Raw genomic sequence first — 17,744 nt, forward strand, 5'->3', positions numbered from 1 at the left:
AATCCGACCTGAGTCAAGTTAACCTTCCATTTTAACACAATTTCTCACAATACACCCACGCGAACCAGCAAACACAGACACAACCGTCAAGCCCAAACTCTGACTCACAACTAGGGTTGGCCAAAAAAAAAGTTTTTATTGAAAAAACCGGTTTTTTGGTTTACACGTTTTTTTTTCAAACTTTTTAAAAAGTAATTTGCTCTATGTATTTATATCACATATGGACATAAATAAGTTTGTTTCGCCTTGGTTATACAATAACCGGGTTATGCTTGAAGGCTGAAAGCGGAATCCAAAACGTTTCTCGGCTTACATCCGAGAGAAATCGTCCTCCATTTGAACTCGAAACCGGGACTAACTGGCCACAAATGCGATACGTCTGCCGACTCACTCATGAAGGGCTCCTGATAAAAAAATACATTGTACTGACCTTTACATACTTATTAATATAATCGCCGCGAGTCATTTCAGAAGGACAAAAATGTAAACAATTGCACAGGTGAAACCATTATACAGAATTACATATGGACATTTCAAAATGCTGCAGAGTTTAGAAGAACTAATTTAGTTCACTAAGACTTTCATTAGTCCAAGTTAAAGAAATACAACAACTTAATTTGATTATCAGTAAAAATGTGAATAAAGATATGAATTATTTGTGTCCATTTTGGCTCTGACCCATTTATAAATAAATAGATACCAAAGATACTTTTGATTTCAATAAATGCCTCTCGTGGGGTTTGTATAATCCCCCCCCCTCCAGAAAAGTACGGCTATTCGATGTATTTTATCAATAGTAAACATTATTAAAACGAAACAATATTTCCTTTGATTGCAATTGCATAACAATAACAGCAAACTATAAAAAAAAATCAAAACACAAACATTTATAAATTTATATACGAGGGTCATTTAACTCGAAGTGGCCAGATAGTTGTGAAATGGAATGTAGTGAATCACTCACCTCAAGAAGCTTACAGTCCTTCAATGTAGTCTCCGCCAGCCTGTTGAACCTTTCGCCAAATGTCTGGTAACCGTTGAATACCTGACGAAGCCCCACTTTGTGTGAGGCTGTTGACAGTGAGCCCTAAGGCATGAACAACGCTGGGAATGTCCCTGAAACGTTTGCCCCTGAGAGGTTCTTTCATTTTTAGGAAAATATCAAAATCGCAGGCGCTCATGTCCGGGGAGTATGGCGGGTGCTCAGTACCTCCCAACCCCATCGTCGTAACAGAGTCTGCACTGGATTGGTTCTATGGCATCTGGCATTGTCGTGCAGATGAATTGGTCCAGACTCCAGGAGGTGTGGACGTTTGCGCCGCAATGCTGGTCGCAAATGGTGACTGAGGTATGAAGCATAGTATGCAGCATTGACGGTAACCCCGGTGGAACTTGATGTGACAGGATAATGCCTTTGTGGTCATATGACATTATCATCATCACCTTAACGTTTGCTGGCTCTTGCCTAAGCTTTTTCGGTTGTGGAGATTCTGGATGGTGCTATTAACTCGATGACGTTTCAATTCGGGATCATAGGATCTGGATCCCCACGTTTCGTCACTTGCAATAATGCGGTGCAAGAAGTCATCATCTTCCCCATTGTAACGTTAAAGGTGTAGGCGCACACATTCCCACCTATGCCACTTTTAAACCTCGGTCAGAGCATGGGGTACCCATCTGGCTTATATTTTCCGCATGCCAAGATCTTGTGTTAGCATGCGGCACACTGATTTGGAAAAAATGTTCAGCTCCTCCGCCAATTCACTACAAATCCAGTGCCGATCACCGTCAAGCAGTCCGTAATCTTGCAAGATGAATTTCGTCCGTAGCTGTTGGCATATGCCCTCCACCGTGCATTTTGTCTGTTGACAGTCGTCCCGCCTGAAATGCTGCAACCCATCTCGCCACCGACCGATACGGTAGAACAGCTTTACCAAAGGCCTCTGCTAATCTTCTGTGAATCGTCCTAGCATTTCCCCCTCGTGCCACCTGGAATTTAATAAACACACGCTGTTCTGCACGCGTGAACATTGCGTTAGGGCAGTATTTCACACGACAATCACTTTAGTAATGTCTACTCGCTACACACACCGTAATATGGGGCCGCAGCAGCGTTGAACTGACTCCTACACATCCACGGAACGCACTACGTCCGTCACAGCTCCTGCCCACAACACGACACTAATTGTGGCAATGTTGCCAGTTCGAGTTAAATGACCCTCGTATATAAAGTTGCTTTAGTAGTAGAATCTCTGAGTAATGAATGGGGAATTTAGGTCTGAATATAATACTACTAAAATACGGGAGTGAAACCTGATAACCCGCAAATGTGTATTCATCAAGATTTTACGAACATTTACATTTTCTTTCTTTTTTTGTTTTAAACCATTAAAAAAAATAATAATAATAAACCAGCTAGTTTAAACCAGCCAACCCTGCTCCTCACAATTGACATAAAACTGAACTTGATCACACCGCTCAAACGGTCGCGCATGCGCTGTGTGCAAGACTTTTGAAATGGCCCTTGTATTCTTTGGTTAGAAGCAGTAACTTTGAAAAATGTAATTTGAGTAAAATTAGTAACAAAATATAGAATAATTCTGCCAAGACGAAAATTGTACTGCTAAAACCTTTATCCATTGAACTATATTTCTCTTTTCCTCTTAGTTCTTCATTAAACAACAGTATAATTTCTGAGCAAATTACGTATATACATTATTAATAAATTTGATAATGATGATCACTATAATAACTATTTAGAAGTTTTCCACTACTTCACAACGATACGCTACTTTAAAAACAAAAATTTTTGCGTGAGTTACCAAACAAGGAATATAGTAACTTACCAACATTGACTGGGGGTGGAGGGGACTCCTCTGTTTCTTCGCCCTCAGCCTCTTGTTGAACGACTATTTTGACAGGAAGATCCAGAGATTTTGGTCTGCTTGGTCGAGAATCATCAGTATCTTCGGAAAATGATTCCTCTTCCCCACTGGTACACGGAGCTACATACTCTGTAGATGCCTCAGCTGCTTCCGAGGAAATAGGCTCGGCTGCTGACGAAGATTCTGCAGCATTTCCTGAAATATCGGCACCACGTGTTACACTGGGACATTCATCTATTGTAGAACTTCCAATAAATTCGTCTGGTGTAAGAAAAGACGCACCACTCCCTTCATCAATATCTTCAGAGGCAGGGGAAAGCATTGCACCAGGAACTATAAACCTTTCTGTATCAGTCTGAGCAACCTGAGATTGAGCACAAGCCACAGCACCATCTTCTGACTGAATACTGCTGCTAAATATCTCCGGACGGCTTTCGATAGAACAATCTTTGGTTATAGGCACGCTATTATCAGTCGTAAGAGCATCACAAACTTTGTTTGACACATCTGTAATAGTTCCGCATGACTCGTAGCTCATTTCAGAGCTAGCACTGGGCAAATCACTACCTGAAGATAACGCTCCCTCCTTGGATTCTGTCGCTTCCACTCTAGACACCTCCATTCCTCTATAATGAGTTTCTTGGAGAACGGGGTCCTCAAAAACTTCAGCTGCTTCCTCACATGGGCCAGTCTTTACTACTGAATCAAGAATCATCTGGTCTTCCCTAGAATGAAGTGCAAAATCCCTTATCTGAGAAGTGCTCGTACTAACTGCACCAGTACCTCCCTTCGTGAAATTACCAGAGATTGTAGTTAACACTTCAGAATTTGCTTTAGATTCCATATTTCCCGTATTACTTTTAATCTGTTCACTTTCACACAAATTCGATTTACCATTATTTGTCTCACCTGAAAACGATGGGTGTCGGCACTCAACAGATGGAACAGTATTGCTAGGTGGAATGTGTGCTATTTCAGAGTTAACAGTCAACTGAAGTGCCACACTAGCAGAAGCATCACTAATTGTCTCGAAATTTTTTGCACCGTGAGGTTCAGGTCTATTCGTCACTTCATTCTCAGTGGAATGACAATCGCTTTTCTCACTAAATACTTCGCTGCTTCTTTGATCTATTTCTTTCTCCTCCTCTTCTAACCGTTCCAATAAATCTTGAAGTTCTGAATCACTAATATCTACCGGTGTGGTGAATCCTATAGGCTTTTCCGAATCTGCAGCGAATTCGGTACACATATCATCATCTAATGGCACTACAACACCAACTGGCTTATTTTCTATTTTAACATTTTGACTATTAGTTCCACTGTGACTCGTGTCATTTGAATCTTGTGTAATTACATCACAGGGAAGAGTATCGGTAGTCTTCCTATCAGAACACTGATTAATCACTGCATCATCTGGTGTAGAGCTTCCTACATGTGTTGTTATTCCCACTGCATTACAAGGCACTTCAAGAACTCTATCATTAACACTAGATTCCACTTCACTTTTTATAACGGGTGATTCGAGACGATTGCCTGTATCTACATGAGGTCTCTCACCAAATTTGTCACTAGCCACAAACTCTAACAAATCTGTCTTTTCATCTAGCATCTCTTCCCTATTCTGTAATTCCTTCGAATGCGCGGATGACTTACTCTCTTCCAGTGATGCCATTCTACTCCATGATGATGATGCCCATTGTTCTGTTTGTCCATTTGTTTCTCCACTATTTTTAACGCCCATACCACTTCTTTCAACATCGTAAGCCTCATAATGATGTAAATTCTGATCCCTCAATTCTGAATATAAAGAATGCACATTTCTATTTCCACCATCAACATAATGATCTCGCACGTGTTTATCTTCCTGACTTGGATATTGTCCCGATAGTTCTACCTTTCGACAACTAGGGCCATTCACCCCAATTTCCGAAAGCTTTTCAAAATTTTTACTATGATCAGAACTCGGTGTCTGTCCTATAGAAGAAATACCTACATCACCAAACGCACGATGATGTAACGGTTCGTAAGACAAATTTCCTAATTCCGTAGATACATTCTGAAAAGGAAGAAAAACTGCAAGTAGTTCATTACACTACAGCACAAGCAAGATAATTAATATTTATTTAAAATAATACTGTGAGATAAACTTACACGGAAAGTTTATAACTCCATGTCAATAGCTGATAAAACTCTTAACAAGATGGGAAATATTTCACTTATTTTATTTAAAAATTAATATTCAAGATACGTATACTGGCCACAGAGGAAGTGAACTCAATATAATAATAACTAATTGAAAGGAAGAAGGAAAAATGGAAAATAAAATCGTTAGGAATAATAAAATTGATACAGGTAAACATCACTTGTGAGAGTGATTACGTTTTCAAAATTTTCCGCTGGGCGATCACAAGAAACCATAATATTTTGAATAAGAAGTAAAGATCAAATACATATTACAAGTAAAAAGCATGCGATAAAGGCCCTTTACATTAATTACGTGTTCAAGTGATTATTTGTGTAATGAAGTACTTGTTCCCTGTAGTTATTGAGAAATTTTTATTTTCTTTCTTTGAAAAATAATAATAGTAAAATAAAAACATGAATTGTTCTAAGATCATTCACTTTAATTTCAATTTCGCGAAGTTTAATAATTCCATTTTGTGATGCAACAGCTTACAACTGTACACAACAACGGGAAAACATTTCATTTCGTGGAATACAACGAAACAGAATAATGTGATTCTGATGCATATTTTCCTTACAAATAAATATAATACCTCCTCTTTATTTATGATCACACAATCTTTAAACAGCTATTACATTGATAGGTGATATTATATTAATCTTTAGAACTTTGCTACACAGTATTTTGCTGAATCTAAACAATAAATTTAAAGAAAAAAATATAAAGCTATTCTATGGTTTTTAGTATTCTTGAAAAATGTCAAGAAGTGGTATAATAAATAGTACATCTGGTTGAATATGCTACTCTAACTCAAAACCGTGTACGTTTTCTCTCTCTCTCTCTCTCTCTCTCTTCAGAAAACCTACTTTACTTTTTTTTTTTAACGAAGCGAATTCTTTCCTAAAATACTGCAAGAAGAAACTTACATAAATACACTCATACTATGGTTATCTTGTGCAATAAGTTACAAGTCAAAATATTCCAAGTGTAGTTTACTACAAAATGGAAATAGTTTATATATATATATTTATAAAGTTATTGATTTGAAACATGTAACTTCAATATGATAGAATTCGACACAAATTCAAACCAATCCAGAAACTTAAAATAACATCGATAATAATAATAATAATAATAATAATAATAATAATAATAATAATAATAATAATAATAATAATAATAATAATAATAATAATAATGTTACAGTATATGAAAACCTATCCAATTTGAAGTCCATTTCCTGATATAGACTGCAGCACATCAAGTGCAAATTATGAGAATTGTACAGGAGTTGTATCTCTAAAAGTACTACACATCCTGAAAAGTAGAACATATTTTGCTTTTGGAATTTTTCATAATGGTTTTGTAAACATCCTAAATGATTTTATTCTTTTGGATTTTCTTTACAAAGAACCTTCCAAATCATGAAAGCTCTCTGAAACACTTTGGAATCATTTAGATAATTCCAGAATGTAACAGAACTTTCTAGAATTCTCGAACTACCCAGATAACTCCAGAACATAATAGAACCTTCTAGAAAATTCTGAAATCACTCAGAGAATTTTAGAATGTCACAGAATTTTCTAGACCCTCTAGAATCATCCAGATTATTTCAGAATATAACAGAACCTCCTACAACATTCTGAAACAATCCAGATAAATCTGAGTCTTTAGCCTAGCATGAATGAATAGGGAAGACATATGAATTTACAATTCATTTGTCAACAGACAAACAAAAAGAGTAAGTCACCAAATTTCTGATCCAACAGTACCTGTAAACTTTTGTAAGGATTCGGAGGATTGATTGATTTGTAGGGAGTCTAGAGGAGAAAAAAAAAATGTCTTCTGACTGGCTCACAGGAGAGTGAAGTATTCAGACAGTTTGCATCTCCATAAAGAGCAATAAGTAAGCCTAGCAAAAACATCAGGCTGGGAACAAGAGTGGTCATTTCACGACTGTCTAAAAGCCAAGATGTTTTCAGTCATGACTTGTTTGTGTTCTAAATGTTTTGATAGAATATCAAATGACTGAACAAGAAGTCTCTCACGGTGTAGCTGATGAAGATTTTGTATCTGCAGAAGAATAATTCCAGTTTCTGAATTGGTTCCCTGAATAATTACATTTCCTGAATACAGGCTGATGTTAGTACTATGAAGAAACCATGATCGGTGAATTCAAGTCGTAAGCTGTATGCAGTTGTGGGTCAAGAAAACACACGGAATTACTGCAGTTGTGGGTGAATACATCAAATCAAAACTGACCAAACTCTTCAAAGTAGAAATTCCACTTTCAAAAGAAAATGAACCGAAAGAAGCTTGTGAAACATGCTAAGAATTTATATGAACCATCAATTCAGCTGCTGAATCGTGTGTATTCAACAATGAAAAATGCAAATTCCAACAATTATCCCAGTGTTGCTTTTAAAGGTACAAATTTTGCACATTTATGTGCAACAAAATACATGGTGGACAAAACAAGAAATGTGAGGTCTACAAAAGGAAGGTTGGAAAACCGGACCCCCATTACGGTCATCCTGTGAATGAAGTACATATTTAGATTGCACAGTCATTTTATCTGGAAGATATATGGAATTGTCCTTGACAGAGCGCAACAAAAAAGGCATTATCACTATAACAGCTGCAGGAGAAGAAGTGGTAAAAGTGGAAAGATACGTAACTCGCTGTATGAAAGATAAGAAAGAACGTTCAGTATTTCACACTGGAAAATCAAAATTGTATTACGACCTAAGTAGGTGACCATATCCATCTAGAGATGTATGTATGTGTGTGTATTGAGTCAATTTTGAAGTTTCCGTGTTAACTTTGAAGAATTTATTTGAAGGTGTAACATAACTTACTTGGATGTCTGAAGTCATTATGTCGCATGAGAACCAAGGAACGTAACTCCAAAGATGCAGTTTTCGTTTTGTTCATATTTGATCATCATTTTGAAAGCCCCTCTTGGTGTAAATGGAACGTAACGCCATCTGTTCTCCTTGCCGATCATCTGTTGTAATGTAGCTCAATTACCATCTTATTAAAATCACATCTTTTTAAGAAAATTACGTTTTTTTCTCTCGTCTGTAAACCTACAAAAATGGAGTTGCTTCCCTCTGATTCTCGTGCGAGGATTAGTAGTCTGTGAGGTACAGTCCGCAGCAAAAAACCTGCAACATGAGCATGTAAGTTTATTGTGAAATTACGCCTAACAACCCAGGGAATCAACATAACGTAACAGTGACACGAATCACTCCAGGAGAAACCTCAGCGTCCTCCCCTGTACCCTTATTTTGGGGCAAAAGACTTCGTTATTTCACAATAAACTTACATGCTAATGCTGCAGGTTTTTTGCTGCGGACTGTACAACGAGTGACCTGTTTGTTTCAGGAATGTGGTACTATACTGGAAAAGAAGAGCTCGCCTTACAGACACTTGGTCTGGGAAACATAGCAGATGACTTCTGAGGCTACATATGTAATATGGAAAGAAAATAAACTCATTACGAAAATTGCCATTGATAACTTTATTGACGAACCTGTGAAATGGAAAGAAAAATCAACACATCAACATCTGAAGAAATCGCAACAGCATACTGCAGAAATGAAGACTGAGCAATTATGTTTAGTGCTTCAACGTGATTTTGCTGAAAACCGATCTGTGATTCTGAACCAAGAAGTACAAGGTTATCACTAAAGTAATGATCAAGTTTCAATTTTTACAGGAGTCATATTTTCAAAAATAGGTCACAAGTGTTGCAGTTATAAGTGGTGCTAGAGGGCATTATTCAGCACATGAATTATTGGTAATACGCAGAACTCTTAAACAACTGCAATCACATGGAGAAAATATGTATCACTATATCAGGCACTTCAAAAATATTTACGAACTGTTTAAATTCACGAAGTCGTTTCTGTGAATGGAGTGGGTATACAGTGCTGCTGATCACGGGAAGGGGCCTTGCGATGGTTCAGGGAGGCTGTTGAAGCACCGCGTTACAAAACATGTTTCCAGCCAAAGTATAGCAGCAATTCAGAATGCCAAAGATTTTACAAGAGTGGTGAAGTCATACATCCTTATGTTGCCCAAAATGGATGCTAAAGAATTCCGCCAGTAGAAAATAGAAGAATGGTTCAATAAAACTACTCCTGAGGAGGGAATTCAGAAGTCACATGTTTGGATTAGTAATGGGTTAACTTATATTGCACGAACTTGGAATAGCAACGAAGAAATCTCATTTGTCCAACCAAGATCTCAGAAACGACAGAAGATACACTCACAACATACAAAGAGGGATGTTTGTGGCCTGTGTACATGACCGTGACTGATGCTTGCAAAGGTCATAAATATCAGTTTAAGTTAAATGAAATCGTAGTAAAATTCACGCTACTACATGGACCGGGTGCCTGATATAGATTTCTACCTGTAAGAGAGAGACATTACTACTAGTGCTCACTTCCAATATTTTAAAGACTGTGAGTGCCCTAGTTCCTACTGGTTCAACAGGAAGGCATCACTCAATATCAAAGCAAAATATTGATGCAGATTAACACATTTTTAGTTCACTGAATTGCTCAATTCAACTCTAAGCAGAGTGCGCAGAAGTAATATGCTCTGGTAACATGTTTTGAGCTTGCACAAGGCTTTAACACGTTTGAACGCTATTAAAATATGACTAGATTTTGTTTCATATCAAAATGTGAGAATGGTGTAGGGGAAGCTAATTTATGTATGTCACAATTTTTAATTGATTATAAATCACGTTCACCTTAAAAATGGAAGTTCTCTTTTTCAAGGTATATAGTACCGTATAGTACGGATCAACAGTCTCAAAATCAAAATTTCTGCGGTTTGTATTCTTGAATATATATATGATATTTTCAATAAATAAATAAATATTTTTTTAAAAAAATCGGAAGGCTACAACACGAGAATTTGGACACATTTCCACACAGAGGATATAATTTTAATTCGTAAATTATCTTTCAAATAAAACAAAAAGCAAGACAATAATTTGAACCGTTCCAGACAAATAGTATTTCAGGGTGTCTACTGGAATACCAGAAAGTAAATTCATGCCTTTTTCAACTTTTCATGACCTTTTTGTTCAAATTTTCATGACCATGGCGATAAAAATTTACCATTAGTAATAATAAACCCCTACCATCAGTGGTGCATCGGTTAAGATGAAGATCACATTATGCTCTTATTTGTCTAATGTACGTAATGTCGATTAGCTGACAATTAATTTTAAAATGCAAGAGCAATTTAAAAGGCAGTAAACGAATTTTTAATTGCGGTTCAAGTATGGGTTTAAGGCTTACCAGGTTCTATAGATTTAAAAAAATCTTGTGAACAGTCCCGTTACATTCTGGTATGTTTTTTATCTGCATTTTATGTACTCTGAATTCTAAATTTATAATTTTCGTTTACAAGAAAAGACTGATTACGTAAATATACAATTCTTTTCCATCGCGTCATATTTGAAATTAGCGTACATACTGATAAGACCTACTGAATTTGTTCATAATGGAACCTTCATCCTGGATGGGGTCTGATGCCTTCTTTCTTCTCATTTTTCAAGGGTACTTTTACACAGTGGCGGCTCGTGAGTATATGATATGGTAGTGCCAAAACGTACACAATAAGAAGCGCATATCCGTAAAAAAAAGAGTACATGAAAAGACAGGAATAACATTATTTTATTAGTCTCTCTCACACACACACACATATATATATATATATATATATATATATATATATATATATATATATATATATATATATATATATATATATATATATATATAGAGAGAGAGAGAGAGAGAGAGAGAGAGAGAGAGAGAGAGAGACAGAGAGAGAGTGTGTTATTTAGAATGAAGTTGTTTCTGTCTACAGTAAACTTATTACAAACATAAAGCAGATTTTGTCCAGCTTGCGAACCCCCCCCCCTCCTCCAAACATACGGAAAACAAACAAACAAAAAAAAAAAAAAAAAAGGATTGGCTACATCACAACCACAAATTCGAACTGTTTTTCAAATATATGTTCATGCTAAATTGATGCAATCTTTCCTTATTATGGATCACTTGCTTAACACACAATTTCAAATTAGGGATTTGCTTTCCTAAATTTCCTGCTTCCAGTTAGATTGTCGTCATATGATAGGGATGAAAACGGATATTTCACTAAATTATTTGCCGCATTCATCGTAATGTATTGTTCTAGTTTCACGGAAAATAGTTACAAATATAAAGAAAGAAGAAAACAGCACTACACTTAAATACTCAACATCAAAACTTCGCAAAAATATGTAATAGGTCTACACACACTACATTCAACACCACAAACACTCAGGAGCACAATGTGTTTATGTTTCAATCAGGGGAAGATCATACCTGGGTTGACAACACAATAACGAAATAAATTCCAAATCGATTTTTGGGAGGGTCAAATCTAGAGGGTACATATTGGTATGTAATAAGTAATTAGTTTGGAAACACTGCACTAGGAACAAGTGAATCAGGAGTCACGTGTTAGAATTCCAGGCGACTTAACTCCAAACCAAAGCCCCCTTTCCTAGAGCATCAAAACATAAGACGAAACAAATCTCCCGCTTCGAGCCACCTTCGATCGTGGCACAAAACGCTAGTTATTTGTCCGTACTTTCCTCCTGCTCTCCAACTAACGAGCATGCGCACAAACCATTTTTAGAACAATCGGGAGAGCACAGGAGAACTTGGCACAAACAGAGTAAAGATAGGCCTAGGTGAGGTACTGCTAGCGTGCGAGTAATTCTGAGCGCATTCAATCACTAAGCGCGACTCAAACTAGCTTCTCGTGAGCAATGATGACATTGCAAGTAAAGTATTGTGCATAAAATCAAAAAAGTTTGTTATTTAGTAAGATGCAAATATTATTTATATTATTTTTTGTATTATTTGTGGTAGTGCCACGGCACATTGGCTCTCCTTCAGTGGCCGCCGCTGCTTTTACAAATATTTTTTTCTCACAGTCTGAATACTAGTATCACATCAAAACTTAAAAAAAAGTGAACACAAAAATGGACATCTTGACAACTGTTTCAGTACATGCAGTATGAGGTATAAAAGTGTAAAGTATAAAAATATACTCTGCGATTTCAGATTTTCATGACTAGTTGGGCAAATAAAGGACTTTTTCATGGCTTTCATGACCACTAAGCAAAATGTATGCCTTTTTCATGACTTTCATGACCAGTAGACACCCTGTATTTTAATGTTGCCGAAATTCGCACATGTGAAATGGCGTCCGAGGCACAATCTTTCGCGGCTTTTATCTCGGGCCAGGACTTTTTTATTTTTGACAGGAAAAAAAAAAAAACGAGTTTCTTATTTTGTTCTGGATTTTAACACGTGTTACATTCAGTAACATCTGATACTATCAAGGTTTCCTGTCTAGACAGATTTGGCTAATGCTGAACAAAAAAGTGAAACATACATTACCTCTGTCGATAAAGACGACGAAATGACAGCCTTTTTTGGTAAATGTAAATCAGGTTGTGAGACGGAACTGTGTTTCTTGGCAGCTGCTATCTGTTCTGCTCGATCTGAAATGAACGAAATAATGAAAACTAACAATGGAAGCATAATTATGAAATGAAAACTCTAACAGGGATAAAAGAGAAAATAAATTATTTTATGTATTGTACAGTACCTACTAAATTCATGACATCACAAATTGAAAAAAGCTTTGATGCTTAATTCCTGAAGTCAACCAATCACATATTTGGCCTCAGTGACTGTGGTATCGTTAAACTAAGACATCTTGCTTAAGTAAAGCAACAAATCAAAATACTGTTTTCTGTAAATTTGCAAACACAACATAATAAATTGAGAAAGATTTAATTCTAAAAAGTTCCGCGAGAAAACTATGACATTCAACTTGCAGATATTTATTTCCTTAGCTCAATAGAAGCACCTTCAGATGTCACCACGAACCTCATCTGTCACCATTTATGTGGCACTCATACAGTTTACAGCAGTTGGTCTTTCGTTCTTCAAAGCAGTGCTACTGAAAATCATGGACTTCTGGTCACAAAAACCCAGATTACTCCTCCAGAGACAAAGTCCGAAAAAATGACACTAGATCCTTACGAATTCCCTTTAGGTGTGGATCTTTTTCCTGAATTTTTGCCTCAATCAAGGGTAGAAATCGAAGGATAATATTGTAATACGCGTATAAAAATTTCGTTGCAGACACAATAGCTGCAATACAGAAAATTAGAGTACTTTTGAGTCGCACATTTGATACATTATTTATATTTTTAATCTAGAAAGATTAAAAAACGCGATGAAAGTAAATATCAGAATTACAAATAGACTATAATGATTAAACACATGTTCCACGCGATTTGCTAATTGTTTCACTGCCAATTCGAGTGTCCTCAAAACATACCTTTATCCGGTTACCTTCCTTGAAGCGAAAACTAAGAAGTAATTTATGAAAACCACATTGAAATCATCAGGAAAAAAGCAAGAATACTTGAAAACATTCTGCTGTTTTCGGGTATAACATGTGATACATCCGACTTGTCTTTTGTATAGGAGGTTAAGAGGGAACTGATTTTTGTTTCCAAAAGGGTTGGAGATTAAGAAACGAAGAAAAACATTTCCTTGTAATATCAGTACTACAAACTAGCAGAAAATAGCGTGTAAAGTGAGTTAATTTTCATCCTTTCCTTTTTTTCACGCTGGAGTCTTAAAACCATGTTTTTCAGGAAAATATATAAAGATGTTCGATTTTTTGTAAAGTTCTTCAGCAAGTAACTCTATAATTAGTATTCAAAATAAATATACAAACATGCTGAAAAGATTATGTGGTGGAGAACAGTGCGTACGTAGGCTTTCTCGGGATCCTGCAGTTTCCTCCTACTCTTACCATTCCACCATTTCATAAATTCTTACCATCACTGTCTCCCTCAGCCTACACGGTATAACCAAGGGACGTAACACTGAAAGATTTCATTTCATTTACGATGAGAAGGATCTTTTAAAATTATGAATCTTTATAAATACATATATATGAATTCTTGATTACATCTATCTCCGGTGCGTGAAGTCCCTGGACTTTGTGATGGAAAAACACCATGAACGGGGGGGGGGGGGGAGGGTTCGGAGTTCTCTCTCTCGTTTGTACTTTCTTCATTTTATCATTATCATCCACCTCATTATCACAATCTTCTTTAGTCTTGTGAATAATCGTGCAACGTTAAACAAAATGTTCCTCTATTTTTAAACTACCCTATATATATAAGCTAAATTTCATGATAATTCTACTTTTTACCAGGAAAAGAAATTTGTATACTTAAAATGCAAGAATGACTGATGTTTCATTTTTAAAATAGCCCTTATGCATTTTAAATCAATAATATCCGACGACTGAAAGATAGGATTCTTGTAACAGCATTCCTTATTAGAATGTCAGTAGCTTATATTACGATACTTCGCTCTTAATAATGATCCGCGCGCCAATAAAAGCAAATAAGAAATTTTGCACATCTGCTTCTCGTTCCTTTACTTTTCTGAGGTAGATCAATGTTAAACTAAAGTTCACAATTGCATTCATGTTTAGCTTGATAGCTACATTCATTTGTGTACCTGTCTCAACACTGATGTATCTATATTTCTTTTATATTGCACAACTTAATGCAATATATGAATCCGAAATATAATTTCCAACCCTGGGACCATCCGAACTTAATAGTGTAAACCTTGGAAAATAACTTTAGGAAAATGCGAATTGCACAATTCCTTCCGGTTCTTCTATATGAACTAACAAGGCAAGATAAGCACTCACTGAGAAAACAGTCAAATGGTAAGCTGCGTAAAAAATGCCAACATGGTAGAACCTACGGTCATTGGTTTCAATCTTCCTGACGACTCCGATTTTTCTTTTTCTTTGAAAAAACTAAGGCAAAAGAAGATGTTAATGATTCATAGTATGTCAGAAAAAAAGAAAACCATTTCATACGTAATCTACACCAAGTATAACCTGACCAGCGAACGAGTGCGGGCGGCCGGTTTTGGAACTAAAATGCAAGCAGCAGTGTTTCTAACCGGATTACTTGTAATTAATCTATCACAGTTCTTGTAATCCTATTCGTAGTAAACCACTTCACGCATATGCTCAGGTGAAGACAAACAGTTTCAAAAGTTATTGATGATATTTGCAGAACATTTTAAGTAACAAGAAAGAAAAAAAAAAAAAAAAAACTCCATATTAACTTGCGAATAAACTAACCTCGTTATTGTATATACAAAGGATCAGATACTCTCTGTGGCAAAGAAAACTATTTCTTACACTAAAATTTTCAACAGTCAAAGAAAACGAATTAAAATTGGTCGATTCGACTCGTTCCGAAGTTTTTGACGATATGATATGTAGGATGTGTACTCATTATTTTCTGGTGATTGTCTCTAGTATTTTAAAGTCTATAAAATATGCGTAGGGATAAATTCAAGGGAAGCTCGGAGCAAAAAATCATCGGAGGAAACAAATTGTACAGTACTCACAAGAAACACTAGTACTTTCGGTACACATACGATCTCCCGTTTTCAAAAATTTTGGGTATGCTTATCCATGTGTACCATTCTTTCATAAATGTGAAGTGAGACGTGAATAAAGAAGAGGCGAGAAAATTGTCGTGTCTTGTAGGCATGACTAGTTAACCCAAATGTTACATCTTAATTTCAAACACTGTGTAGTATTGTATGGCCAATCGTATATATGTCATATGCAATTTGATAAGGTAATAGTATGAACACAAGAAAGAGCATTTATCGACGTTTAAAGATACGCAAGTCATTACACAATTTACTTCAATATTAAATATGATTTAAATGTCGTTATAGCAATCTTTCGTGGACTCGTTGTAACCTGGAAGAATTCTGATAAATTCTACATGAAACTAAGACGGAAATTAGGACACATTTTGTACATAAATTTACAAAACGAGACGAGAAAATTTTGATTCGAGACAGGATTTTTATAAACATTTACGACAAGAGACGAGAAAATCTGACTTCTCGTCTCGTCTCGAGGGCAACGTTATGAGCAAGCGAGTTAGAAATTAAATATGCACGATCATGGTTTCTTTAAGCTACACTAAGCTGCAAATATACCCAATGTCACATTGGGGGTGAAGGGAGAGCAATTAAAGTAGGATGCCTGATAATTTATGGTTCCTCATAACTCCAGTGAAATTCAGAAAAAATTCTGAATTACGAAAAAAAGAAAAAATACGAAATACATTTTCAGGGTAACTCTTATAGCCATTACGTTATTATAAGATTAATGCTACCTCTGAAACTGATTAGAGTGAATATTTATTTGGATAACGAAACCACTTTCATAAGTTTTTCAAAGTATCAAGTTTGAGAAGAACGAAGTTTGTCTTCCACTGTTGTTATCCCATTGCTCATAGGTATCAGTGATGAAATACAGGGTGTCCGAGAAGTCCTTCCCTGATTACAGAAATTGATAACTCAGGCTAGAAATAAGATAGAAATATGAAACTGGTGTTTAATTGTTTACAAACTATAAAAGTTTTGGTCACATTAGTACACTTCCACATGAGCACCCTTGGTAGCACGTAGCACATCTAGGCGATATTCAATTTCCATCCACCGTGTCTGCTGAGGTTCTTGGTCGACCAGACCTCGGAAGGTCAGCAACCGACCCTGTGTTCTTGAACTTCTCATACCAGGCTTTAATGCTCTTGACATCAGGTGGAGTCCTCCCAAATGTTGTCTGGAACTTTCTCTGCACCGTGCTTGGTGATCGTGTCTCATGGTACCACAGGACACACTGTGCCTTCTCCTGGTTGGTTGGCATGGCTTCTTGGGCTTCTTACTTACGTACTACAAACCTAAAACAAAAAAAATTGAAACTTGGTAAAACAGAACAAACCTAACACAGACAAAAACTTTTATAGTTTGTAAACAATTCAACACGTTTCATATTTCTATCTTATTTCTAGCCTGAGTTATCAATTTCTGTAATCAGGGAAGGACTTCTCGGACACCCTGTAGTCGTAAATCACGCGGCCGCTTCTTACATTAATTCATGAAGATGATGATTCCCAATATTAGGTACCTAAGTTCAGTACTAACCAAAAAACCACATACACACACACCCAGCCTCTTGCAACCATGCGTAGCACATTTTAATACTTATACTTGAAATAAAAATACAACTGGATAAAGACAGCCTTTGTCTTTGGATTTCATATGTGAATAACAATATAGGGCTTTTCAGACAGAAGAGGAGGAGGGGCAGGTTTTATTAAACAAGATCGTACATCTGATATGTTTTAACTATAGGCAATTTGTACTTACAGGCTAAATTCAGTCTTCTGAAGTCAAACGACAAATGCCATTAAGATGTTCAAGTGAATAACGTATCAGCATTATTATATACTACAGACACACAGATACCACTAGGCTCCCAAGTTTCAAAATTATATTGTGTGAAAGCAGTTAGTAGATTTAATTTTTTTTCACATGATAGCTAGAACCTGAGAGAAATTCAGAGGGAGTCCACGGGAAATTTATTTCGTCATAAATAAAAGTTGTGAACTTATTATGCATGAAGCAATTATACTTACGCTTACACTACCATTCGCTGATGTTTTATCA

At 36.2% G+C, this 17,744-nt stretch overlaps 1 protein-coding gene across 1 annotated transcript; it reads right to left on the reverse strand.

Moving 5' to 3' along the window:
* Window positions 1-2,844: 2,844 nt before the first annotated feature.
* Window positions 2,845-16,933, reverse strand: LOC145678206 (uncharacterized; the record flags this gene model as incomplete). The annotated part of the gene is given in 3 exon segments (XM_081748259.1): window positions 2,845-4,941; window positions 12,552-12,655; window positions 16,811-16,933. Coding segments are annotated over 3 exon segments (2,289 nt in total), but the record flags the coding sequence as incomplete, so codon positions are not given.
* Window positions 16,934-17,744: the final 811 nt, after the last annotated feature.

Source organism: Thermobia domestica, unplaced genomic scaffold (genome assembly GCF_964235325.1).
Source record: "Thermobia domestica unplaced genomic scaffold, izTheDome1.hap1.1 HAP1_SCAFFOLD_2058, whole genome shotgun sequence".
In the NCBI taxonomy this organism is placed as follows: Eukaryota; Metazoa; Arthropoda; class Insecta; order Zygentoma; family Lepismatidae; genus Thermobia; species Thermobia domestica.